This window comes from Gadus macrocephalus, chromosome 12 (assembly GCF_031168955.1).
Source record: "Gadus macrocephalus chromosome 12, ASM3116895v1".
Lineage (NCBI taxonomy): Eukaryota > Metazoa > Chordata > Actinopteri > Gadiformes > Gadidae > Gadus > Gadus macrocephalus.
In genome coordinates, this window is record NC_082393.1 from 5209552 (window position 1) to 5237413 (window position 27862).

Consider the following 27862-nt stretch of genomic DNA (forward strand, 5'->3'; position numbering starts at 1 on the left):
GCATGGGCTTGTAATGTGAATAGATTTGATTTCAATTGACAAATTGATTCTTTGCTCGATTTCTCTGTCAATTTTCCTTCTTTTTTTTTTTTAAGGAATATAAACGAACACATAACGACTTGTCTCGGATTGCTCTGCGAACCACTTGCTCGATGAGTGTGTGTTAATGGTCTAAAAGAAAAAACAGTGATTGTGCCATGAATGGGGGTGTGGTTTGGTTTTAGTATTTTTTGGTTTTGGTTTTAATAAGCATGCTGATAAAAATTTACATTTGATAGGCAAAGTTAAGTTTTACTCCCATACTTGTCTCTCTGTAGGTCACTAGAGGGAAGCACAGGGGAGAGCAGAAGACATGAATAAAGAAGACGCCATTTCATTTTGCAAAATAGAAAAACAACACAATTAAAGCACACAGTCATTACTATAATACAAAGAGAGGTGGAATCGTGGAATCATACTTTTAATGCCATGAGCAATTGCTTGTTTGGGGAGAGGCGGGGGTTTCTGCTTAATTTATACCTTAATATCCCCCAAGTATTTATATTTAATCAAAAGAATAGCCAGTTTTATGAGTCCCATTTTGCCCGGTGTGTACCATCGGAGCTCCGGGGGAAAGCTCCCACTCAAAGCGCGACGGGAAAAAAAAATAGCCAAAATTTCATTAGGATCATGATAATTCAGATGCATTTATCTTAATAAGCATGCAATTAAGTCTACAGCATGATTTACACTATCTCAAGGCAGAATACGCAGTGTCTCAATCCCCTGCTTAATCATTTTGTCCCATTCTGTGAACACACTGAGTTTGGATAAGAGGGGAAATCTGAGATGGGAGTGTGTGTGGAGCTCCATAAATCTTAGAGGTAGCTCACCGGTTCAAACAGGGGAACATTTACACACACACACACACACACACACACACACACACACACACACACACACACACACACACACACACACACACACACACACACACACACACACACACACACACACACACACTTCACACACACTTCACACACTTCACACACAAGTAAGACAGACCAATACGTAGACACACAAATATGCATAGCGTCAATCGCAGGCCCCGGTGCGCACACACACACATGCGTACGTGCACGGACACACACTGAGACACTGACACAAACAGACACCAAAAATTGGCTGATGCACACTTAAGCAAGAGCATGCACGCACACACTTAAGGGCACACACACATTCACGCCCGCACACACATACGAGGAAGACAATGATACAGAAGGGCAAGATTCAATACTTCTTTTGTCTTAGAAATAGTTCTGCCTTGTGTAAATTCATGTGGAAACAGACAGAAGCAGGTGAGGGAGAGAGAGAGAGAGAGAGAGAGAGAGAGAGAGAGAGAGAGAGAGAGAGAGAGACAGAGACAGAGACAGAGACAGAGACAGAGACAGAGACAGAGAGAAAGAGAGAGAGGTCTGCATGTACGGGGACATGTCATGTAAGCACACCTGGCGAGTTAAACACTGGGGCTGTGGGGCTGTTACATACGACAGTCTCAGCCAGTAAGGTGTTATAGGGGTTGTTAGTGCCTTGCGGTCGAAGAAGAGGATTTGTTAGTAGGTAATTTCCCGTCATTCCTAGAGTGGCAAGACAGAAGGAAGCGCTGGTCAGTCTTTGCTGCTCCACAGTTTGAGAGTTTGACAGCAATTGTGAAAGAATAAATGTTGAGGTGTTGTATGTGTTTCTACATTTTGTGTTTGGTTGGATGGAGAGAAATGGAAATGTAAGAAAAAATATAAAGAAATAAGGTAAACATAGGGATGGCTGTTCAGTCGTGATCATAACACAGGTTATAATTATAATTTGATTAAAAAAAAACAAAAAAAAACAAGAGCAGAGCATTTGAGAACAGCCGGGCCTTAGTGCACCCAAGCATTCAGCTGGTCCTATATGAGAGACCAATACTCCCATGGCGGGATGTCCTGTAACTCACATTCTGCACCCTGCACACAACTGTTTATTTATCATGCAAATCGCGTGCCCGGGCATGGCCCCCCATCTAAAGGAACAAAACATTCCCCGTTCTGATTTTGATCATTGTTTTTGGTATTTGCAGGTAGTGTGTTAATACCTCTAAACCTCTCCAATCCCTAGGTAGTACAATCCCCCCATCCCTTACCTCCACTGTGCTCATTATTGCCTTCTGTCACGGTTATTTTTTCATCTGTCATGTTCAACTCAAAATAAATATTCAACACAAACAGCCCTCTCAAAGCCTTTGTAATATCCTGCAAGGGTTTACGTTTTGAACCGAGTCCAAATATCCCAGTCGAATTTTTGAAATTCTCCTAATGTAAAAAAACTAAACTAAAGACATTATTTAGCCATAGCCATTGGCTCCTGGAAGCCCCTCTCTTTTCTATTGTGCTCAGAGAGTTGTGTGTTTTAAAAGGCTTGGTGCGTTTCCAGCGCCGTTTATTACATGTGTTAAACGCCATCTGTCATGTCGACGTGTCTCCCAGGGTTGTTGTGTGTTTTTTTTGCTTTTAATGACAAGGAAGTGCTCTCTCCGATCGGGGCCTCTTCCTTCAGAGCTCCGCTCTCCAGGGGAGACAGGGAGTCCACTACCCCGACCAGAGTGATCAATACCCAACCTCCACATTAACGTCACGGAGACGAGCTGCAGGAAAAAAAAACACCGGATGGAAATACAAATCGAAGAAAAAAAGAAAACTTTTAGATTGGAGGATATTAGACGGCTTTTCTTTTGTCTCTATTCTTATTCGGTGCTTTATTGGTTTGTTCTATTGCGTAAAGATATGCAAATAAAACAAAAACAAAAATGCAACTCTAGAAATGTACTTCTATTAATCGTATTGGTTTATTATTTAGAATAAAGATATCCAAATAGTACTATTTTTTTATGGAAAAATATTTAGTTTTTTTCTTTCGAATCAGGATATTTAGAAAAAAAGCTAATAAATAAATGGGGTATTAGGGTAGCCAGGTTTTTTATTTTCTTTCTGTGTTTTTGTGTCATGTTGAAAAGTGAACAGTAGAAAAGAGAGCAAGGGCAAAAAGGGGTGGAGCCAAAAGAAGAGGAGGAAGAAGAAGAAGAAGAAGATGAGGGGAGGGGGGTGGGGGGTTTTGGGGGGGCGGGGGGGGGGCGTAGTCTGAGGACCACGGGAGCACCTCAGTGCACCCCTCCTGCTCCCCTTGCATGCTTAGAAAGCCATTTTACCGGCAGCAGCAGCAGTGGCAGCAAAACAGCCCAACTACACACGAGGCATTCAGGGTCAGCCAGAGTTGAACATCATCTTCTCATCGTCATATTTGTGCTAGAGCTAAATAATGAATGTCTTCCCCCCCTAGAGTCCTGCATGAACTAACAGAGGTCACCTTAAACGCGCGCAAAAGGCCCGACTGTATATAGAACTCTGGCTCACCCTGCAGAGCCAGGCCGTTGCTATGGTGTAAATGTTTCCTACCCCACCGCACACATGCTGTCTGTGTTTATTTGTTTCATCTATTTATATTCTTTGCATCTACTTCTTTCTCCTGAGTGTATAGCCAGCACTCAAGAACCAAACTTCTTTTTTGGAATCCTTGCCCCAATTCACATGGGCTGTGGCTACGCAGAGAGGGAGCAGATTGGTCTAATTCTTTTTTTGTTTTCTGTGGGGGCGCAAGGTCTAGGTTTCTTATTTTAAAAGCACCACTCAAGCCTGTGAAGCTTCAAACAGTCATTAAAAAACCCAAACATGAAAAAAAAAAAAAAATTGAAAACCCTTGGTAACTCTCAATGGCTCTGCAAAAAATAAAATCACAGGAAGTAAAAAAACTATTTCTAGCCGGATGATGAAATGAGTGCGCGTGTGTGTATGTGTATGTGTGTGTGTGCGCGTGCGTGTGTGTGTGAAGAGGGATGGGGTGTGAGACTGACCTTGGTTAAGGGTAGAGGTGCTGTTGATGTCACCTGAGATAAAGGAGGACTCGGATTGCTTTCTTACGGTGTCATTCCACATTCTCCTGATACGACTCTGTCAGGTTAACAAAGGGGACAGCCATTAGGGAGCTGAGAGAAACCAGTCCGTTTCCCTACTACCAGATCAGCTTTCATTAGGCTTCTTCCAGTCCGGGTAAATAAAATACCGACGGGGCCCTTACGGTTCCTCCGACCCCCTCTCTCGTCCTCAAATCTTGTTTTGCAAAGGTTCATTACTAAAATGACATCTTAAGCTTTGATTTCAGCTTTTTCCTTTAGTCGGGGATTCGATAGGGTACTTTCAAAAAAAAAAGGGGGGGGGGGGGGCAGGATTACACTTATAATTAAACATAACGGTGGCTGTTTCCGTACAGGCTACAATATTAATGCCGCTTGAAAATGATTATCAATAATAGATACATTGCGGAAATGTACCTTTTCTTTTAGACCGCGTTTTTCTGTTAAATATATGTTGTTTTTTTGGCGTTCCCCCTCACCCCCCAACCTATAGATGTAAAATGTGCCGGCAATGTTAAAATAGTAGGGGCACTATTTCACATGCGCACAGCGTTAGTAAGAATATAACAAAAGCAGATGCTGAGGGCGCAGAGCAGAGAGAAGGGGTTCCTCATGCAGGGGGGCAGATGGTGCTTCTGAAAGGTAGAGACACCACGTACACGGCTCCATCCGTTTGGAGCTAAAATCAACAGCATTCAATCTTTGTTTAATAACCAAACAGGTGTCCCCTTAATATATCTAATTGACCGAATTAACATTTGACGTGTTAATACAATGTCCTTTTTTTTTGTTTTCTTTGCATGTTAACATTCATTTTCATAGTCCAACATCCAAATCTATGCCAAGTATATAGACACACTTTTTATGCAGGACAGAGGAAATAACAGTAGGAATAAGAACAGTAATGAGTTGGATACAGCATGTGTGTGCGTGTGTGTCCGTGTGTGTGTGTGTATGTGTGTGTGTGTGTGTTTTACTCATTCCGAGGAACACAATAAAACATGTTCAAATTGACTACATCAATGAACCGTATCAACGCAACTGTTCTGTGCGAGGAACCAACGATGTGACTCGTCTCTAGCAGAGACGCGGTACTTGGAACCACATCAAGGCCATGTCACACACTCCGGGGTGTGGTGGTGTTTACCCCCCCCGACGGGAAGAAGGCGCTGGGCTTCGGAGGGGGGGCCTACCTGGGTTCCGGAGGAGTAGCGGGCGCTGGTCCGGGTGGTGGAGGTTTTGGCAGAGCTGTGGGAGCTCTCGGTGGGCAGGCCGCCGCAGCAGTACGTCTGGCGGAAACACTTGCCGTACTCTTTGCGGACCTGTTTCAGAGGACAAAGTGACGCAAAGTGTTGACACACACACACGTGTCGACTGCCGTCTTCGGCTCCTTGGGGCTCTGTGGAGTCCTGTATCGAGGCTCGCTGTGCACACTGGTGGATGTTTTCTTCATTTAAACCGCTTCCACACGCGTGCCCATGGAGATCTCTCTTTTCCGACCGACCTCGTTGCCATCACAGACTTTGCGTTACATTTTATCGAGTCATCGAGCGCATGCTTCTTTCAAAAGTGATTCACAGTACATTTTATTTGCGATACATTGGGAGAGGATTCGAGGTGGGGGGGGTTCAAACCCAGAACCTTTCGGGGCTGGGAGTCCGACCCTACCAACCCCTTTGCCCCCCAGACTATACTCCCAAATGCCCGGTTTACCTTTTTCTGCAGGAGGCAGTGGAAGATGAAGATGAACATGCCCTGGAAGGTGTTGAAGATGGTGAAGAGGTAGGCCATGACCACCGAGGTGTCGCTGATGAAGAAGAGGCCGAAGGACCAGGTAAGGCCCAGCAGGCAGAGCAGCGCGAAGGCACCCATCACCCACGACCTGAGGGACAGCACGCACGGCAGAGAGAGAAAACACACAAACGCCAAGCGCCGAGAGTGAGACAGCGAACCCAGCGTGCGAAAGATAAGAAAAAGAACACAACCGCAACCGGCAGGCGTCGACGTCTGACGTTATGACAAGCGTAGCGGAACAAATCATAAACCAGAGTGGATCGGAAATACAGCGGACAGTAAAGATGTCAACAAAAGAGAGAACGCTCCCAGCCGACCCCCACCCCCCCAGACCAGGACTAAAAGGTCCTGGAGAACAAAGGCATGAAGAAAGAACATAAACTTCCCCCGGAAACGGAGCCGCTTCTTTCGGGGTTTAGTTTTCGTTTGTAGTCTTGGTAAATAAACCCCCCCCCCAAAAAAGCTTGATTGAATGTGAGTGAAATGAGTCAGCGGTAAGGTCGAGGGACGGGATCCGCCAGACAGAGCCAGAAGGTCTTTGAGAGGAGAGGGAGAGGTGTAGGGAGGGGGGGGGGGGGGGGGGGGGGGGGTGGTGTGGCTCTTACGACACTGTATGAGCTTCGGAAAAAGGCAGGACTTGAAAACTTCAAACACAACACCGAGTGCTGCGCGCACACACACACGTACAAACCACGCACGGACAGAATGGATGGTTGAAGGCGGAGAGACGGTGAGCTATGTAAGAACCAAGGACAATCCTCCTTCGGGTGTGTTCATGGCTCAGAGGCAGAGAGCGAGCGAGCGAGGGAGCGAGAGAGAGAGAGACAGCGTGAGATGAAGAGAAAGGGACGGAAAGGACAAGGGCAGATAGATAAGCGATAGAGAAGAGGACAAACGGAGAGAGCCTCGAGAAAAAAGAAAGCAAACAAATGTGGCGAGAGGATATAAACTACAGGCTGTGGAGTGGAGACTTCTGGGTAACGTGGTCTTACTTGATAAATGGTTTATTATCTTCATAGCTAGAAAGCGTGATAAGCGGGGGGGGAGAGGAAACACACGTTAGATCAGAGAGCGAAGGCACAGCGTGGGTTAGTCGTCATTCGAGGGTGGTTTCTCTTCAACTTTGATCCAGGGGAAATTATATGAGGCATGGGTATTAGGGTTGCTAACAAGGGTGTGTGTTGGTTGTTGATGATTAAATTACAACATGCTGTATCGAGCTCTTGGCCATCGAGCACAGTGAAATATTCTACCACCAGGTGTGAGTGTGTTTAGCCGTTTCAAGCCTTTTTGAAAATCGGCCTCTTCTGACATCATCGTCGGGTGTGTCCACCTAGATGTGTGACGGTCGGATGAGCGACGTTTGCTACAGTCCACTGGGTAGGCTGGTAGACTGATCTATCCAGCACACATCTAGGTGGACACGCCCACTTGCGATGCCAGAAGAGGCAGAATTTCAAAACGGCTTGTGACGGCTATTCACACTCACACCTGGTGGTGTAATGCGTCACCTTTAAACTCATATGTCAGCTATGCATGAGTAACAGGGCTATGGCGTTACTCAGGTGTGTGTGAGTTAAAGCTTACCCAGGCAAATCTGTATTATAGTATCCGTCGCAAACGCGATAATTACTGGTTGTGGGTGACAGAGCAGAGGAGGGTGGGAGACAAGGGGGCAAAAGAGCAGGAAAAGAGAAAGCAGACGACATGGGTTAACTTTCTCTTTTTTTCATGCGACATGCAATGGCTCTGATGCATCGCTCTGAGGTTCAGACGCCGACATCATTAAGCAAGAAACACATAAACCCACGATAAACAATGGGGAAGATAGAAAGTTGCCCTTTTTTCCCCGGGTGGAATAACGTTGTGGCACGACTAAAGTGTATATTTGTTCCCCGCACACGCACACAATCGTCCACTTCTGTGTGTTCTTTAATGGGCGTTTCTTTTCCTCTTTTTTTTCCCGTCGGGAGCGAACAGAACCCGTGACATAAATAAACTGGGGAGTCTAAATAAACACAACCTTTTCAACGTTTTTCTGCTGATTGCCTTTTCACCACAGAGCTGTAATATTTAGCACACATGCTAAACACATTCATTAGAGGCAAAACAAACCCGGGAGCAAACCGTTAACGGTGGGGCTGATTCTACGCCGGGAGAGAGAGAGAGAGAGAGAGAGAGAGAGAGAGAGAGAGAGAGAGAGAGAGAGAGAGAGAGAGAGAGAGAGAGAGAGAGAGAGAGAGAGAGAGAGAGAGATGGTGAGAGAGAGAGAGAGAGAGAGAGAGAGAGAGAGAGAGAGAGAGAGAGAGAGAGAGAGAGATCAAATCTAACGCAAAACCCCAACTGTTTGGGGTTAGCAATTAGCATTTGGAGGAGCCACGATATTTCATCTCCGACTGGAATAGATAAATGGATTTTTCTTTTGTTTTCCCCCTTCCAGAACCCGAACACGACGGCAGAGTGTGACGTAAGTCTTTACGGGCTTGTTGTTCTTCTTCCCCACGTCAAAACACTGACATATTGAGGCTGCGAGCACAGCAGAGGGTGTGGTGGGGTGGAGCGGCTAGCCCGCTGACGGTGGGGGCGGGGGTGGGGGGTGGCGGTGGGGGGAGGGAGTTCTAACTCGGATCTATGGGGCTGTGGGAACAATCCGGAGGGAAAAAAAAAGGGAACAAATGTGGACTTGTTCCAGTACAGATGTACACGGCGGTTCTGTTGCTCTCTCTTCACAGTGCCCCGCACCACACACGCACACCCAAACAGCACGCTCCTAACAGCCGTGCACTAGGAAGGCCAGGTGTGCACGTGTGCACGCTGTAATGAACCTGCGTCGCGGCCAGCAGGACCCCACAACGAAGGACAACAAAGGGGCCTTCGGGGCATCAGTGTTGTCGTGGTTACGGCGCAGCCGTGCCTCGAATTCTCAATCCCCCCTCATGCCACACAATGTCGTGTTTAACAGTTCCCCTCCCCGGTAATGATAACGAATTCAAGAGTTGCCGTCGAAGAGAAACTTAAAACATTGAGGCATTAGAGACCCCCACCTACCCCAACTGAACACCCGAGAAATCACTGAAAAAGATAATTAAATACAGAAATTACAATAATAATAATAACAATAATGAAAAATAAAATAAAAGGTTCTAGTTAAAAAGAAAGACACAAAAAAGCAAGACGCAGTGATAACAGTGTTGGCCTGCGAGGCTGGATAAGAAACGCGAGGTCTCTTAGCCAGCCGGGCGTTGGACAGGAAGGAACACTTTCTTACTTTATATTTTCCAGGCGGCTGGAGTCAGGTTTCAGGGTAGTGGAGTGCTTCACCATCTTGTACATTGTGATGACCAGGAAGATGAGATTAAGCTGTTAAAATGAACACATGAAGACAAATTACTCAAGACATCGCAGACAGACAGAGAGAGGGAGAGAGGGGGGGGGGAGAGTGAGAGAGAGAGAGACTGGGGTGTAGATAGCAAGAGACAGACAGAGAGAGAGGGGCAGACAGAGAGAAGAAACTGTTAATTTGTCTATAAATATTAAAAAAATAAATCCTTCGATGTCCAGCCATCCTCAGACTAATCCAATAAACATCTATTGTTCCTACCGGGCTCAGACGGACTGACTGGCGCCAAATTTAGTGTCATTCTATATCAATAGAGCATGGAAATGCATTAAAGTCCATCACCGTATAAGAAACGGCCACACAGCAACAGTCTAGCGAAACCAGGGGGGAATGAAACAGAGCAGAGGGGGGAAATCTGAGAGGCTGTTGTTTTACAAAACAACGGAATATCATTTTATGCACAACATGACATATTGTAGGATATAAATCGGAACAAAATACTTTGGGGGGAAAATGGTATATATGTTCTTTGATATTTTTTTCTTTTCACAAAAACAGGGGGGGAAAAAAAATACGAAATAGAAGAGGGAAGGATGAGAAAGGAGACAAATAAATAAATGATATCGGCCCCTTTTTTTTCTCCTCGTTTTTTATGTTATATTAAATCTTAAAGAAGCCAGGTCTGGTTCTGGAACAAAAAAAAACCAGACATTCTGTGCGTCCTGGTGGATTATTTGCTACCTTAAAAAAAAATAATCGATGCCGTGATTTAGAGGCACACTGGCGCTTGCAGTGAGGAGTCGTTCCAAACTGTTTACTTCGAAACCATTTATCTTAAGGAAAAGAAACAGCCTCCAACATGGCACACACATAAACACAAATAGCAGGGGCACTCGAAGCGCTCTGGTTATGTACTACAAACCAGACACGTACAAATAGTCCCTCAAATCCCACCAAAGGCATATTAGATTGTTGTTTGGAGGCTCAAACAGATATACTGCAAATATACAAAGGCCTTGTGGTGCGGCTGACACAAGATTACAGACCAAATCCCTTGCAAAATAATAATCGAACAATGGCCACATTTTATTCCATGTGAAATGTCAAGGTGCCGTTATGTTTTCCTTCCGTCGTCATTGATCTCTTCGAGCTAGCGGTAGCAAACAAAAACCCAAAATCGCTAAGGTTTGTATCGTAGCATTGTTGACAGGCACCGGAACAAAAGACCGAAAAGTGACGGGCGAATTCAAAAGCAGGAGATAAATTATTGCCCTTTCAGAGCTGGACTGAGTGTATTGCAATTCACTCCCACAAACACAAATCCTCTATGTTCTCGTGTGGGCCCCCTGCGATCAAAAGACAGCCAGTGATCAATACAGCCCCCCCCCCCTCCTCCGCCCCAACCCCCCTCTCCCCTCGACACGCCAACACACCCCGCGTGCAATCAACTGTTGGAGCCACTCACACAATAACTCAAGCGGCGAGGATGGGGACACAAAAAAGCGAAATAAATCCAGCCCCAGCTTTTTTATGTCATAGACGGCACTGATGCCGTGTTTTTTGTTATTGTCGCCATTCGCCATTAGTCCTGAGGAGTTGCCCGTGTGGAACCAGAACACTGGAAATAGCGCTGGAGGCTAGGCAGAGGGGGGCAGGGGGAGGGTAGGGGCTTGTGGCCGGGAGGGCGTTTTGCCTCTGCCCGGAGGAGTAGTGACATGGATCCAATGAGACAGATTAGGGGGACTGCGCTGCTCGAAGGAGACCTCATAGTGGCACGACACATAGACCTCCCTCCCCACCCCCCACTCACCCCCATGCTCTCTCTCTCTCTCTCTCTCTCTCTCTCCCAAAGAGGGGGTCAGCTGGCTACCTTGCGAGTGCAGAGTCGCCCCCCTGCCCCTACCCATGTCGCTCTCTCAGTCCCTCTCTCTCTCTCAGTCTCTCTCCCTATCTCTCTCTCTCTCTCTCCCGCCCCCTCTCTCATCCTCTCCCTCTCCCTAGCTTGTTCCTGTCTCTCTGCCTGCATCATCCGGTGCTAGCCATGCAGAAGCACCGCTCTGCCGCCGTGGGACCGAGGAGAAAGCTTTTTCCAAAAGCGGAACCTGCACGTGTGTGTGTGTTTGTGTGTGTGTCTGTGTGTGTGTGTGTGTGTGTATGTACGCTGAACTCTGACTGAACCAATGGGGGGAGGTGGTCTATGAAATATTAAAAGTGCAGATGGAGCCGTCCGAACGCCATGTGTCATGATCCAGGAGTTGCCGTGTGTTGATGCCATCTCAAGCATGCTAATGGCTCCCCCCCCCCCCCCCTCCCGCCCCCCCACCCCCCCCCCCCCCCACCACCAGCGACTCATTACTTCCATGTTCCCCCCTTCATGGAGCTAATACCCGTTTGTGTTGGGAGAAAGGTGGGGGGGAGGGGGGAAGGGTCGACCCACGACGTCTGCCTGGGAACACCACTCAAAGTGCCTCTCTGCGCCCGGCTGAGCTTTCTGTCTGGCGTTTCGGTCCTAAAGCAGACGAGGCGACCGAAATAAAAGACTAAAGTGTCAACAGAGAGACGACGACGACGACGACGGGAGGCAGAGAATAGGTGAAGGAAAGCCTTATTTTCCGGGGGGGGGGCAGGGGGAGGGTGAGGATGGGGTTGCGGCTTTGAAGCGTCATCTTCTGAGACTGGCGGAAACAGGGAACGGGGGGGGGGGGGGGGTTTGCGTTTCAACATCAAGTCCTCGGCGAGACATCGGGTCATTTCCTTTACCTTTATCTCAGGGTGTGTTCCTCCTCCTTTCCCTCGTTGGCCTGCTCTCCCTCTCAATGACGAGAACAAAGTCAATTTGTCCCTCACCAGGGGGGGGGTCAGGCGAGTGCGCCGCGTAAACCTTGCTCCGGCGCCGCTCTCCCGAGACGGCCCCTTTCCAATGTGCTTTGTCTTTCTTGTCAATGTTCGCGAACACAGGCTGCAGGCGGAGAGCAGAAGGGAGGTGCGGTGGCGGTGGCGGTGGTGGTGGTGGTGGTGGTGGTGGTGGTGGCGGTGGTGTTGCTAGTGTGGTGGCTGTGGCGGTGGTGTTGGAAGTGGTGGTGGCGGCGGTGGTAGTGATGGTGGTGTTTGGGTGGCGTTTGGGGCGCCATGCTGGAAAATCCTCATCCTTTGCGGGCTAGAGTACAGCATCGGGCTGCTCACAGGCGGCCAGGGGAGAGTGCTGCAGCTGCTCCTCCTCCTCCTCCTCCTCCTCCTCCTCCTCCTCCTCCTCCACCACCTCCTGTGTCGGTGTCAGGGTTATCTCTATCCTCGGTCACGCTGATCATCCACGGTGTGTCCACAGCGTAAACATTGCTCATGCGAATCGTTTAGGACAACAAGCGATGAGGGAAACAACTCGGCTCCAATTTGGAGAGCATAGAAAAACGAGTCTGTCGCGCCTGACGGAACATGTGTCGAGCCAGTGAGCCGCGTGCTATTTTCTTTTTTCCCCGTGGTTTCGTCTTATTGTTTTTCAATTAAACAGCATCGGTGCGGTGGCTGTGTGTTCTCACGGCCACACAGGTGGAAGGCGAGGGTTGTGTTCTTCATGTGAAGGCACGACCAAGGTCGACCCCGGGGAAGTGTGTGTACCTGTGGAGATGACGGCCTTTTCTTCCCTCCTCTCTCCCCTGACTGAATCCTCCGACGCCAGACGCCCCCTTCTCCCCCTTTCATCCCGAGGTCAATCCGTCCATTGATACCATGGTTAAGACCGGGATAATGAACCAACGCGACCTGTCATCCCTTCTCTGCGTCGGGTTCACAGAGTTTTGAGCACTCCGTCTGATCCCCGTGTGTGAAGCCAATAGTTGATGGGGGGGAAAGAAATCTTGCTGGGTTATATCTGAGGGATCCCACCTGCTATTTTCTTCTCTTCGTGTGGATGTGTGTGTGTGTGTGTGTGTGTGTGTGTGTGTGTGTGTGTGTGTGTGTGTGTGTGTGTGTGTGTGTGTGTGTGTGTGTGTGTGTGTGTGTGTGTGTGTGTGGTGTGGGAGGGTGTGTGTGCAGAGAGCCGAAAAAGTCCCAGAGGTCGTGTTCCTCTAAGCATCTCGGATGGAACCAGATATAATAATGTCACGACCAGTAAATAATTGCATGCTCCACTGCCACTGTATGTCAATATAATATGCCGTGTGTCCTTCAGCGGCATTCAGTCCTTGACCAAACAACAGAGAGGGAGAGAGAGAGGTGCCTTTGCTCGCTACCTTTTGTCCTGACAAGGTCACCTGGCTATTTACTGCAGCGATATGCATGCACAGAAGGGAGGAGGACAGGAAAGAGCATGGGAGGTAGGAAGAGAAGGAAAGAAAGGAAGACAAAGAGCTTTTTGGGATAAATGGGGTCCTGTTCAGGTATTTTCTGTTTCAAAAATGAATAACATGTCTTCCGCTCCATTGGTCAAATGGAGCGGTAGACCTCCATTTGACAAAATCTTCATGTTGGATGGCATAACAAGATATGAGTGAACAGCAATACAATTATTCCTCTCCCTCTTGGTCTCTCTTTCACTCTGTCTCTTGCACTCTGTCCCTCTTTCATTCTCTCTCTCTCTCACTCTCTCTCTTTCTCTCTCCCTCTCTTTTATGCTTCATCATTCCATCTATTTTTAGCTCATCTATTTATTTTGTCTTTATTCATCTTTAATTTCTGTTTTAGATAGAAACATAACTTACCATAATTATGCAGGTTACAGGTCCTATAAAACTCCATATGAAGTAATTGTCCACTCTCAGCCAGCACCTATGAAAGAAAACAAAATCATCCTTATTGACTAGCTCCTCAAAACCGAATCAAAATGAATCAAATTAATTTCCCGCCAAAATGGTGACATTAGCCCCTGAGCAAATAGCCGCAGTCTGTTTCTATTTGTGGCGCCTCGCACAGTCTCCGGTAAGCGCAGTAACATAGTCATAGCAGAGAAATAAAAAGAAAGACACTCCCAGGTTCTCTTTGTATGCTAGCTGGTTCTTAGCTAAAATACGGCCATTAATCTAGGTAAAAGGCTTTCCGACATAGTGCTCCTGCACTCTTTAAGAGAGCATTTACAAACAAGAGGTCACTGGAGGGTCTTTGAGCGGGAGAGGCATTAATGTAAACCGTGGCCCCCTGAAACCACAGTGTTGAGTCTGTCAGCCACTTTTGAATGACATAAAAAATTGAACAGCAGCTGCCTGTTCAAGGCAAGGATATTTCAAATCATTTTTTTCTGTTGCCTCCTGGGAAGCACACAAGGCACTGTATGGTTAGGATGAAGATACGCTGCATACACATATATACATTTGTATAGATAAATATAGCAACTATATATAGGATTCCCTCTGAGACGCGATTGCAGACCTCGAAGGCAACAGTGCAGCAAACACCACGATATTCACAAGCCTCTGCTGAGATCGAACCCCCCCCCCTGACAACACGAAGACCACAGAGTGGTCCACAGGAAAAGAGAGGCGGAGCTGCTCACGCTTTCTTGGTGCCGTAGCTCCTGTAGTCGATGGCCGCGGCCACGCCCACCACGATGGCGGGGAGAAGGTAGCCCGAGACGTAGTAGTACTTCTTGCGGGAGTACTCGCTCTCGAACACCTCCACCAGCATCAGGTAGAGCTGGACGCCCTCCAGACACATCCAGGAGAAGGAGGCCAGGAAGAAGAAGTGGAGGATGCCCGCGATGATGGAGCACCCGATCTGAGACAGAAACCAAAAAAAACAAAAAAACTCAAATTAAATTCACATCTTTGACGAGTACTACGACCTTGATTATTCTATTTAATACTCGTTTACTATGAAATCTTTTGTAGTCACAGAAAAACGTACACACTCACTTCAGTCACAACAATGGCTCTATATGCACGTTGAACCCTGGGAGAACAGTGAATCCATTCAAACAGGTCACCTCAATGATTCATCGGCCTCCATTATTCAGCGCGTACGTGTGTATGCGCGACTCCGACTATTCACGTGGCAACATCGTTAAATCGCGACGAACGCAGGCACAAACTTCTTTTTTGAACCACACACAGCACACTTTTTATACCTACCAACACGCTCCGCTGCATATGTAGACAGGCGTAGAAACCGCAGATTACAAGGCTGCACATTGGCACTTCATATATCGCACCGAAGAGACAGCAAGGTTTAACTAAGACGGGAAACAGAGCCTGACAACTGAAAACACAAGTCCCTCGCTGGTGTTTATCAATGGCTGTGCCCCCCCATACTCTCTCACTTTGTGTTCCAACAAGTAAAGGGATTTAGGAAAAAAACAATGTGTAAAGTCTCATCAATTTTAGGCTGCAACGGGGGGTCCTTTGTTATGCTCCAGGGGGGGCAAGGAGGGGGGGCAGGGGAGGGCCCTGGGAGAAGAAGTAGGGGGGTTTGGCTGGCTTTGCAGAAAAGAAAAGCTAAAGAAAGACAGATGGGGTGCGGAATCGAATCGGAACACCGAGGGCGCAATCTCTCCCAAAAAAACGTACCCTGGGCTCGGTCATGTCGATGCCGATGAGGAAGATGAGCTCGGCGATGAAGAGGTTGATGCAGAGGTTCTTGTGTATGGTGTTGCGGTCGCTCTGCAGGCCGCGGAAGAAGCAGAAGGTGAAGATGCTGATGGTGAGGCACACCAGCGACACCACGATGCCCACCCGCGTGATCACGGTCAGCAGCATCTCGTGCACCCCATCGCTAACCTGGAGACGGGGGGTGAGGTTGGGTCGGAGGGAGGGAAAGGGGGGAAATTGAGGGAAAGCAGAGGCAAATTGATGAGGAGGCGTACAGCAGGGGTCAATGCTGAGTCCCACATGATTCCTGGTGTCGCAACAGCGCGCTCCTGGTAGAACGTACAAGCACTGTCATCAAGCCACCATTGTTGCTGAATAATGTGCTGTTACACATGTGGCATGCTGTTCCTTTGATCTTTTCATTGTTATTTATTTTATTGCTCTGTATTTCACATTTGTAGAGTTGGGGATCTAATTATTCCATTCACTTCTATAATACAGAGGAGGGATTCTGTGTATTGTGATTGTGTTGACAATAACAAAAGATATTCCTAGGCATCACCAGCGAATAAAAGGACGCCCCCCTGATTTCCTGTGGTTGACTCGTCACCTCACATAAACTATTCATCACAGAGAGACATCCGATGGCTGTCACAGCGTTTCTCTTCCCCTTCAACTCAGTAAACAATGTGTTGTACAGAGGTTGTACTGCTATATGTATCGGAAATTATACTATTGATATTACAAGTGATAATAATACTACTGCTACTACTTCTACTAATAATAATAGTAATCAAAGTGCAGCTGGAAATGTATGATGAGTGGCTGAGAGTCACGAGAATACGGTGGCTTCTGGCTTATGAGGTGATAATGGCAGATAGCAAATGGATTCGGCTTTAAAAAGAAAAACAGGCCTTTGTGGAAATTGAAAGTAGTAGGATATTGATATTTTTATTCATGTTTTAACTGTTAAACATGAACATCCAAATTGCATTGCACTTAAATGTGATTATTTTTCATTGCTAAAAAGAAACGAAATGCTTTCATAGAGCCTTTCACTTATTTATAAAAGTCTTCTTTGGTGGCATGAAAAAGTGGTTGTGCTCAATGCACTCTCTTTCATGGTCAGCCTTTAACAAACACCAACACCTCACCCATTTTTCCGCACATATTTTATGTTGAACAAAGGTAACACAATTTCCCTCTGCTGAACATTTATTCCTTGCCTTGAAAAATGATGTTTTACCGTTTGGTCAGAAAACAAGCACACTACTATTATAGGAGGGCCCATGAGAACCATCTCTTCCATCTGATAAAACTCTACCTCAACGCTAATCAAACCTGTCCAAACCTTGCTGTAGGTATCGAATATTTTTACCCCAGCGTGTCTCTATCAAAAAAAGTCAAAACAAATGGACCAGTTCTAATTGAGCCTGTCACTGGTTGACATACATGTAGTTAAGACTATGCATACTAATTATTCAAGCCAAACAGGTCAAAATCAAAGTACTATTACTATTTACTCATTTGGGGGCATTTAAACGCTTCCAAAGTGACTAACACTGAAGATAGATACAAGTTTTCAAAGGGTAGGTCGGGGTAAGGCATCTCACTCAATATGCTGACAAACTATATGGGCTGTGGACTTTAGGGGATTCAACCCACAACCCTAACCACTAGACCTGGGGTTGGAGAATGATTTCATCTCCGGACCCAAAACTCAATTTCAGCGGGGTATATGTTGGGACCCAACTTTGAGAAACGCTACACTAGACAACCCTGCTGCCCAGGAAAGTAAAGTAACAGAAACTAACAGCAAAGCAAGCCAACAGACACACTCAAGGTAGGCCTGTACGTACTGAGATTTCCCGGTGGGCCATGAGGATGGCGAAGTTGGTGAGATGGCTGCAGGAGCAGATGGTGTGTGTTCTGTTGGAGTCCACCAGCTTACAGCCTTGTGTGGACCAGTATCCCATCATGCTCCTCTCTGAATAGTTCCAGAAGGAGCAGTTGGAGTTGAAGTAGCGGTCCACCTAAGGAAAGAAACAGGAGATGCAGTGTTCTTTAAAAGACCCGAATATGGTGATTGACTCGCCTTGAAAAAACATAATGTGTAGAACAAGGATGCAAATCACACACGCCTGGGCGAGCACACACACGCACGCACACACACACACACACACACACACACACACACACACACACACACACACACACACACACACACACACACACACACACACACACACACACACTCTCACACACACACACCCACCCACCCCCACACACACACACACACACACACACACACACACACACACACACACACACACCAAAGATAGAAACCCATTCGGATATGGGATTATTCACTTTTAAAGCACTCATAAAGCATGTTTTGATGTCTCATTTGCCCCGTGCTTAGCAGATCCACGAGGCGTGTCTTGTGCTATATGAGGCCTTAATAACAAAGATGCATAATTGTTTGACAGCATGTCTTTTCTGGAATTGCAGTTTTTCACTGATAAAAGATTGGATCGGGTGCACTCCCCCTCTGGGAACCCTCGTGACAACTTTAAAAAACAAAAGATAATTGGTGCTCCAGTAATTTCACCGTAGATTGTACGACTAATCTAGAAGTTAATTTCCTCCACTATAAAAGAAAATGGGTATCATTTATATCCCAATGTTGATTAAAGAATTAGCCTTCATTAAGAATTCACTTAGTTTCTAAAGACCGCTTTAATTTGGGGTTCGAACGGCTTAAATAAACTGCAGGCTGACCCCCGGTAGACATTTACAATTCAAATCGTCTGCTCGCTACGTGGCGCCTGCACCCCCTGCCGATTTCTGGATATGACCTCTGTGTCGGGTGCAATGGGCAATAGACTCACGTCAATGTGCTCCAGGGTGAAAATCACCGGGTCGTTAATGAACACGCGGCTGGACTCCTTGTTGATCGAGGCGGCGATGATGTCCGAGTTCACGCGCACCGACGCGTTGCGCCCGTACGCGTCGTTGGCCATCTTGATGGTGGCGTTCTCGGTGCTGAGGAACTGGCCCAGGTTCTTGTAAAGCACAAACACCAGCTTGGCAAGGCCTGAATGGAGAAGGGGGGGGGGGGGGGGGGGGGGGGGGGGAGAGGGGTGAGGATAAAGGCGTGTTAACATCTCCCAAGAGATGAACAAAAAAATACATAGGAAACCAGACTTAAGGAAACTAGGAAATTGGCGTCAGGCAATTTAAGTGGGGTTTTCCGTTTTGGCTATCTAATAGTATTGCATTTCACGTTTTTTTACGAGAGAAAATTCTATCTAAGAGTCCTTTGTAATCACAGAACATTGTGGGTTCTGACAGGCGGCAATTGAGTGACAACTTTGACAGATACCCTCCCCTTTCTGTAGACAAGGGGAAGGCGACAGAAATACTGTGTACTCATTCACAATCTGGCCCACATGGCGAAGAACAGTGTCTATTAAAAGCGTGGGTTATGTGAATCTTTGGATTATGCCCTCTTTTCTTGTTGTCACCGGGATCTCACCATTGCGGCTGTTCAGCTTCACAGTGTTGGCCGACAGCTGGATGGAGATGCCCTCCTTGCTGAACTGTGGAAACTTAAAGTCCTGCACCTGCCCGTCAGTGCTGAGCACATAGACATCAAGGACTGGAGCGAGAGAGCGAAAGAGAGTGCGAGAGAGAGAGAGAGTGCGAGAGAGAGAGACAGAGAGAGAGAGAGAGAGAGAGAGAGAGAGAGAGAGAGAGAGAGAGAGAGAGAGAGAGAGAGAGAGAGAGAGAGAGAGAGAGAGAGGGAAAGAGCGATGAATATATCAAATATTAAATCAAATAATAGCATGACCATTTATCTTTTCAAAATGTACTTGTTTTAACCTGCCTTTTAAATGTTTTTTCGTTATTTCTGGCAGCACTTTGAATGGTTAATCCATGTCTCAATGAGTGATTGAGGAAAAAAAATCTTTATCCAGGCAAATTTTGATTTCCACATGATAAAACTAAAAGGAAAACTGGATTGAGCACAAAAAAAACATCTTGTGTTGATTACCTCTAAGAGCTACAAGGGCAAAACGATGAATGCAGTAGATAAAAAATGCTTTTTCTTTTTCTCAGACTGCATAGCAGGCGAGCTAATGTTCACATTAATGTATAGAGTTACAAGGTCCAGACACACATATTTATAAACTGAGCGCTTGCAATCAGAGTATCCAGTCTATTTAATTGGCCGATATTCATCACTTTGTCAGTAAGAGACTCATTAAACCTAATATCCTTTATTTTCCCTGTTTCCCCGAAGGTTTAAATGCATATTATGAAAACAAAGTCCTCGTCTTTTTATTCTTTCCCGGCCTTGTTTTCCCCATTATGGAGCTTTAGCGACTGAATGAATTGGAAGTATTCAAATGAAAAGAGCTTCCGTCAGAGGAAGGCTTCCTCACGCTTGTGTTGTTGGCTTTCAACAAAACTGTGTTAGCTTACTTATATTGTCGGCCGGTACTTTGACGAAGGCGGGCTCCATTAGATTGTCCGCAAGGACAAAGGCCCCTTCCTCCAAGGTATCCAGTAGCATGGTGGCCGCGTGAGTCTGCTCCGTGCTGTTCATGTCGTGCCAGGACTTCAGAGCTTCAGGACGTAGAAGGTTATCCACCGTGTCTACTATCGCCTGTAGTTAGCGGGGGGAGAAGAAAAAAATAACAAAATAAACAAGGATAAACTAAAGATAAGATTGAAAGGCGCCCCCAAAAGTAATTTGTGACAAGTAAACACAATTTCAGATACAGAGATGCAAGCGCGTAACCGTGGTTTAACAGGTTATGAAGTGGCCAAGCAATAGCAATCAGTCAAAAAAAAAAATAGCGAGAAGATATAAGTTTATCATTTAGGAAAAAAAGGGAAATAAAAATTAGCATGTTATCTTAGATACGTTTGATTCCCAAGAGCGAAACCCGCATAAGGGGGACACAGCAAAGACACGATTGTTTGTGGGATGTCAAGCTAATAGCAACAAAATAAACACAAACATATTTTTCTCATTACTAAGCCACCCACTAAACTTAATCGTTGTGAGATGATTGTTGCAAGAGATAAATTAAATATCTTAAAAAAGTTAATCGCTTTTTTTTTTTTACAGCCAGCAAAACAAAGTAATTATCATTACAACTGATTTCACCGGACTACATTATTCATCACAGGATTATATCCTAATCTTTTCACAGCGAGCGGCTACGACCCGCTAACCTGTGGCAGCGGCACAGACTCCCTACGACTAGCCAAAGCTCCCAGACAAACTCTGGTAGCTCCGAAGGAAATAATCAAATCAATGCGTCTAATCAGGTAATCAATGTGGGGAGGAGGAGGGGGGGGGGGGGGGGGGGAAGTTGGCTGATGCACTGCTGCATTAAATATGACATACGTCAGATACCCATTAACTCCCATTCGTTCCCGCTCCTCTTCCCGTGCACTTTCATTAGTCACATGCGTCGCCATGTCACCTACCATCGACCCAAACAACTGTTTCCTCTCCCCCCCTCTCCCTCTCCCCCCCCATCCCAACCCTAACCCTCCTCCCCTCATCTAAACGCATACACATTTGTCAACTGACACACACATGTTGCGAGGAGAGTGTATATGTATAAGCGGCCCTTGCAGGGGCTAAAGCTGAAATGGATAACACCATATTGGAGGGAGGGAGGGAGGAGGGGGGAGGGAGGGGTGGTGGGGAGGGTCTGAAACTACATCTCTCTCTCTCTATCTCCCTCTCTCCCCACTCCCCTTTAACAAGCTCATGGCTGTCTGCTGGGTAATTAGCTCAATCCATTTTAATACCCTCCCACAGGGCCTGTTTCTCTTTTTTTCCCTTTTTTCTTCTCCTATGGCCAGTGGTCGGTGGTGAGTGGGGGGAGGGGGGAGAGGGGGAAGGGAGGGAGAGAATGACATTGGTGGTAAGGGAGGACAGAGATCTCCCTAATGGTTAAGGGAATATATGGATGAGTAACAACGAGCTGGTACCGTTAAGAGAAACAGCCAGGGAAAAACGGTGTTTAAAAAAATAGGTTTGACACGGGCTAACCTCGTTCAACTGGGGAGTTGGAGCTACGAATCGCTAATTTAGGAAAACAAATGGAAAGCCGTGTCAAGGCTGGAGAACGTCCATATTGACGTTTTTTTTTCTCAACCCTGTCTACGGTTCGGGAAAGATCAGGTTACGGTTGCCTTGGAATAAAGACAATCCCCAGCCAGGGACTATTACCACCAGCTCTGGTATTTGTATACACATATATGTTAAACACGACTCGCTGGAAACAAGGGGAGATGAATTGTACAGGCGAGCAAATAGAGGAAATGAATAAGGCCGATGATGTCGTCATGTTGGGATCGGGGCTATGATGCGTCGAGAACACGGACAATCTTGTTAAAAACAAAGCGAAAAATTAATAAAGATATATAGAAATGAGGGAATCAAAAAAAGAGGGGGAAAAAAAGGGGGAGAAACGAATAAATATGCCACAGTTGTAACCACCAGAAGGAGTGGCGGGAAGAGGCCCACGACAGAGGAATAGTCTAGAAGCTGGAGAAATGAGCCACATTCGTAATTTGCGAATGGCTACACTACGGCGTGGAAAGCGATTTGGCTACAACTGTGGCTGTGTATATAAAGGCAAATTACTGGTAAATGGGAGAGACAGAAGAGGGTGAGGGTAGGGGGGAGGTTGGGGAGGGAACATGGTGGCGGTGGTGTGCAGAACGGGCATGCTGCTGATTTTGGGGGGGGGGGGGGTCTGAGGGGTGGGGGTGTGGGGGTGTGGGGGGTGGGGTGGGGGGGGGGGGGGTACATAACACAGAAGACATGGAGGTGGGCAGCAGGCAACAGAGTGCAGCAGTCCATAGGATAGCATAGCGCCAATACCTTCATGTATGCCCTGCATGTCCTTTCTCGTTTTTGAAGCTTTTGGTTTTATTAGAAAAAGAAAAACAAGAAAAAACAAAAACAAAAAAAAATAACAGATCAAACACACAGACACAGGAAATTAGCGACTTTGCAAATTTCGCAAAACCTTAATTAGAATTATTAATGGTAGTGTGGCTAACGACTGAGTGACCACCTGGAACAGACGCTATAGAGGCAAACTGTGTCCTGTGTGGCCAGCTAGAACTAACTGGGCGCCAAAAGGAAAAACAGACCTTTCTAGCTCCCAGACATGACATGCTGTATTTTCTACTCAAGAGTCTCTCTGACACATTATAGGGCTATTGGCCCTGGCAGGCAAAATGACAGCAATTACCACAGATGTACGAATATCACCGTGAATACAAATGTCCACCACAGATCCTGAGATAGTATTATCGTTTCTGTGGCTGCTGCTGCTGTTGCTGCTGTTGTTGTTGTTGATGATGTGGTTGTTGTTGATGATGTGTCTGTTGCCCCTGTCCTTGATAAATTCCCTTTTGACTTTGAGAAGAAATGGAGCGATGGGTGGAAATTGTAATGTGGGCTGTGTGTGTGTGTTTTGCTCCGCGCCTCTGCCTTAACCACATGAACATGTCCGGAGTGCACCTGTATGGGTTTCAACCTTTACGGAGGCAGAGTGACCCTGAGAGAGAGAGGACTAAATTGAACATGACTGAAGTATTTATCTTAATAGAGCACAGGGCTCGAGCAATAGTGTGTATTTTAGGTCTATTTATATATAGATAGTTAGTGTGTGTGTGTCTGTGCCTGCGTGCAAGTGCGCATGGATCGAGTGTATGGGCGTGCCTGAAATTGCCCGTGTGTGTGTGTGTGTGTGTGTGTGTGTCTGTCTGCGTGTGTGATCCACTACGTGCGTTAGACTGTGCGCGAGAGTGTGCGGGCACGTGTTTGACCTCGTCCTTTTGCTCGCCTTTCCTTCGAGCGCAGGGGTGGGGCCCGATTGTGCGAGTTATGAGCGCGTGCGCGCCATCGGTGACTGTGCACGTGCGTGCGGGCCGCGTGTGTGTGCATGTGTGCGCGTTTGAGGGGCGCGCCTCGCGTGCGACGGTACCTTGTTGAAGCTCCGGCCAGCCGAGTCCTTCTCGCTGGGCAGCAGCTCCTGCAGCTGAGCGTCCAGGATGTCCACCAGCTGCTCCATCAGCCGCACCGAGGAGCTCACGTCCCCCGCGTAGATGGGGCCCTTGGTGTGCTTGGCCAGCTCGTTGGCCAGGTTAGCCGCGTTCTCCCCGCTGCGGATCTGCAGAGGGGGGGCGGGTCGAAAAAAAGAGTTCTGGTGTGTTATGGGGCCCGTGAACAATCAGGGGCCGAAGGGTTTCGGGTTTGAACCCCGATCTCCACATTGAGGTAGCTTTTCCCTGAGGGTATCCTTGATACAGACGCCTAAACCCCTACCTGATCGCCAACGACATGGATCTAACAATAAAATGGCAATCAATACGAAGTCCCTGTGAATAAAAAGACTGAACAATAGACTGAAGCCAATATGGGAGAAGAATGCATCTGAGGCCTGTGTGTGTGTGGACATCCAGACCAGCTCCTGAGTGAGAGTGCACAAAGTGAAAACACCGGTTACGGACGTATTATGGACTCCGAGTCAGGTAAAAGCTAGCTATTGTAGTAGAGTTATATAAAGGGCAGACTGGCAGCAAGGTTATATTGGACTTTAAAATACAATACAGACCCAGCTCTCAGCCAGGCCCCCCCGGGCAGTTCCCAGTTAGAACCGCCCTGTTTGTCACAGCACACACACACACACACACACACACACACACACACACACACACACACACACATATACACACACACATTTTCTTATGTGGTTCTACATAAAGACACAGTGCTGTAACATTTCCTAGTCCGCCTCTTTGACACAATCTAAAATGACTGTGCAGCACACATGGTGAAACAGCATTGTCATATTTTCTATCCTTCATTTTGGAGGCAACAGCATTTTCTATTCGCTATTCATTTGAGCTTTTGATTTGTAGAGACAAGTTTACTCCTACACTACAACAACTACCACTATTAGTAAGAACAATACCCAACGATAATAAGCGAGAAAAAGAGAGAAAACTATTCTGAAAACTCTGACAATAATTTTTCAGCGTTCATTTTGGAGGCAACAGCATTTTCTTTTCACTAATTATTTTAGCTTTTGATTTAGAGACACAAGTTTACTCCTACACTGCAACGACTACCACTACTCGTAGCAATAGTAGTTAAACGATAATATAAATAAAACTATCCTGAATACCATTATCACGATTCATTTTGAATAACAGTAGTTAATATTACTGTTATTATGACTGAAAAACACGGTACAATACGTGTGATCACAATACATATAAGGGCTGGTAAATAACGAGCTGCACAGACCAGCATAACACAAACAGGGTGATACAGCTGAAACCAACCTTCTGGGCGACTTGGTTGACCCAGTGGGAGGTGCAGTTGCTGAGGTCGGGCCCCTTTGGGTGCCAGGCCCCAGTGGACAGCACGCATAAATAGGAGGCTGTGCCTGTTTGGGAAAACAAGACACAAATAGTTCCAAGTTCAACCTAGTTGAGGGAGAATTGACTGAGACAGCATTTCTTTTGGGGAAAAAACAAAGCGTGGACTATGGAATGTATACTGTATATTAGTAGAGGTTGCGTGTTAGTGTTGGTGTGTATAGTGTGTGCGTGTTTGCGTGCCGCTGTGTATGTGTGTGTGTGAGTGTGTGTGACGAATGATGTGAATGCAGCACAAACTATGGTGGCTTCGACGAAGGCCGTTGAGCAAGGCTCGGCCACATTTGCCTTGAGCTGCTCAAACTGAAGACAAATATTTACAGAAGCTCAGGGGCCGATTCCATCATTCCATCGAGCCAGCCCCCACCCTCCAAACAAAAAAACCTCTAAAACCTTCTCCCAGCATTGTTAGGCCCTGTGTGTCAGCCGAAACAAGCCCCCCCCCCCCCCCCCCACCCCCCCCCAATCCCCCGCGGGCGTTAACATCATTTCACACACAAACAAACGTGGAATGCACTTCTCCCCACGCGAGCTTCACGGGACGAAGCTGAGACCGCTACGCCCCAAAACAACCACCGCCCGTGTCGGGGCGGAGAAGGGGAAAAAAAACGGTTCCGCCATGTTTGGCCTCAAAGGAATCGCCGGGAAAACCACGACATCGCCTGTTACCGACGTCTGCCGTGAGATAACTTTTATCGATTCCACCTCGGTGCTTGTGCTTTTTTTCGGCAGAGAGACACATCAACGGACGAAACACACAGCGTTACGGGCGACACGATATTAAAGACACCGACAATATTGCAGGTGTCTCTAATATCGAGGGGGGTAGCCCCGAGTGACATAATAAAAAAATATAAACAGGGTGGTGCTCGGGAGAGCGCGTGTGTGTGTTATCCCAGCGCTGAGGCGGACGTGCATTCCTCTGTGTGTGTGTGTGTGTGTTTGTTAGTGTGTGTGTGTGTGTGTGTGTGTGTGTGTGTGTGTGTGTGTGTGTGTGTGTGTGTGTCGTGTTATGTCACCGGGCTTCGGCGCTCTCAGTGCGCGCGCGTGTTTTCCTGGAGGCCCTTGTTGTGCTCACCTCGGGTCCCCTTGGGGCAGGGCCTCTCCACCGCCATGCCCTCTGGGTCTGGGGCCACACGATCTCCCGCCGCTCCCGGGCGTCGCAGAAGCGCTCCAGGAGGGGGTAGGACTCCGGGGGCGGGGGGGAGGGGGTGGGCGGGGCGGCGGCGGGCGCGGCGGCGGCGGGAGGCGGGGGAGGAGGCAGGAGGGGGGGCTTGGCCGCCGCTCCCCTGCCGGCCTCCCGGGGGGGCGGGGCCGTGGTGGAGGCGCTGGCGGTACCGCCGCCGCCGCCGCCCCCGCCGCTGTTGCCGCCGCCGCCGCCCGTGTAGTTGTTGTTGTTGCTGCCGCCCCGGTGCACCGCGGTCGTCGCGGAGCTGGTGGTAGTCCTCAGCGCCGCTGCTGGCGCCATGGTGATGTCTGATTGGGGCGGAGCTATAGCCGGCAGGGGGGGGGGAGAGAGAAGGGGAGAGAGAGAGAGAGAGAGAGGTAGAGAGAGAGAGAGAGCGAGAGAGAGAGAGAGAGAGAGAGAGAGAGAGAGAGAGAGAGAGAGAGAGAGAGAGAGAGAAACACACAGGGAGGGACATGGAGAGAGAGAAAGGGATGTTAATGAATATGTGGGACTTGACAGTGCTTGAATGCACTGTGTGTGAAGCACTGCCAATGAGGGGGACTAATGATTCAACAGATACCATTATGTGGTAACTTTGTCATTTGTGGCCACAGACGTTATTCAAACACATTTAGAGAAAGACCCAAATACACTGAGAGGAATAACAAGACCCAAATACATTTAGAGAAAGACCCAATAAAGACAAACCAATAGACAATTACATTTAGATAAACACATCCGATTAACCACGTTTCTGAAGGGGCTTTACGCAGGCAAGGAACAACACTTGCTGCTCGCTCTGGCCCTGGACTACTGGTGATGTTTTTTCTTTATTCACGGCAGCTAGCTATCTGTCGGTCCGTATCGCGAACAAGACAACAGCAATAATTACAGTCAAACACGCTCCTGGCCGGCAGTCCTCGCCGCCTGGGAGCCGGCGGTGGCAGAAAAGATTGAATTTCAGTGGAGAAACAAGTCGCCCTGCATGTGTGTATCGGTGGGAGGCTGAACATTCGTTCTCCCCGGCTCCTTCCCTTCGCTATACCTGCGACGAAACAGGTGAACTGTAGCTCACGCAGAGCCCCGGGCAAATACAATAGGTTTCAGTCTGGCGGCAGGGAGTGAGACAGAGAGAAAAATAGTACACTCCATACATTTAACATAAGCCACTAAGGGGAAAACTAAGGGAGGACATTTTTTCACACAGCACTCTGAGGTGTTGCCATTGGTAGCCCTGCCTGTGATTACTTTTCAGGGAAAAGCTAAACGTAAGGGATTGTTCTTTTTTTCTCCCCCCCCCCCCCGTGTTAAAAACTTGATAAATACTCGACAGTTCGATGGTAATCTGCTCCAGCATGCTTCAGGTGAGCCAGAGCTATGAATGTTGTTTGTGATGAAAAATATTCAAAAATAAAATCGAAAGGAGGAAAAAAGGCCTCCACAGGATTCAAAGCGGCTATGATTGTAATGCAACATGTGTACTGGATCTAATCGCGTTTGAGCACTTTGATTTCACCCATTAGGCCGCCCGTAGAGCATGTAGAAAAATGTGCAGCCGTGCCGTTTGTGCACTG

At 47.4% G+C, this 27862-nt stretch overlaps 2 protein-coding genes across 4 annotated transcripts in view; one reads left to right on the forward strand and one right to left on the reverse strand.

Annotated features, from left to right (window-relative positions):
• LOC132468828 (adhesion G protein-coupled receptor L2-like) overlaps positions 1–26625 on the reverse strand; it is a 32561-nt gene extending 5936 nt beyond the window's left edge. Inside the window, 20 exon segments of the mRNA XM_060066644.1 lie at positions 304–321; positions 1488–1616; positions 3923–4019; positions 5176–5304; positions 5696–5864; positions 6769–6795; positions 7364–7408; positions 9045–9136; positions 13814–13880; positions 14602–14822; positions 15611–15820; positions 17491–17664; positions 18523–18728; positions 19170–19292; positions 20120–20303; positions 22548–22586; positions 23662–23847; positions 25025–25128; positions 26199–26240; positions 26243–26625. Coding sequence (XP_059922627.1) covers positions 304–321; positions 1488–1616; positions 3923–4019; positions 5176–5304; positions 5696–5864; positions 6769–6795; positions 7364–7408; positions 9045–9136; positions 13814–13880; positions 14602–14822; positions 15611–15820; positions 17491–17664; positions 18523–18728; positions 19170–19292; positions 20120–20303; positions 22548–22586; positions 23662–23847; positions 25025–25128; positions 26199–26240; positions 26243–26588 — 2608 coding nt within the window. The 5' untranslated portion in view covers positions 26589–26625.
• LOC132469163 (adhesion G protein-coupled receptor L2-like) overlaps positions 1–27862 on the forward strand; it is a 189311-nt gene that overhangs the window by 100337 nt on the left and 61112 nt on the right. The gene's annotated exons all lie outside the window — the stretch shown is intronic.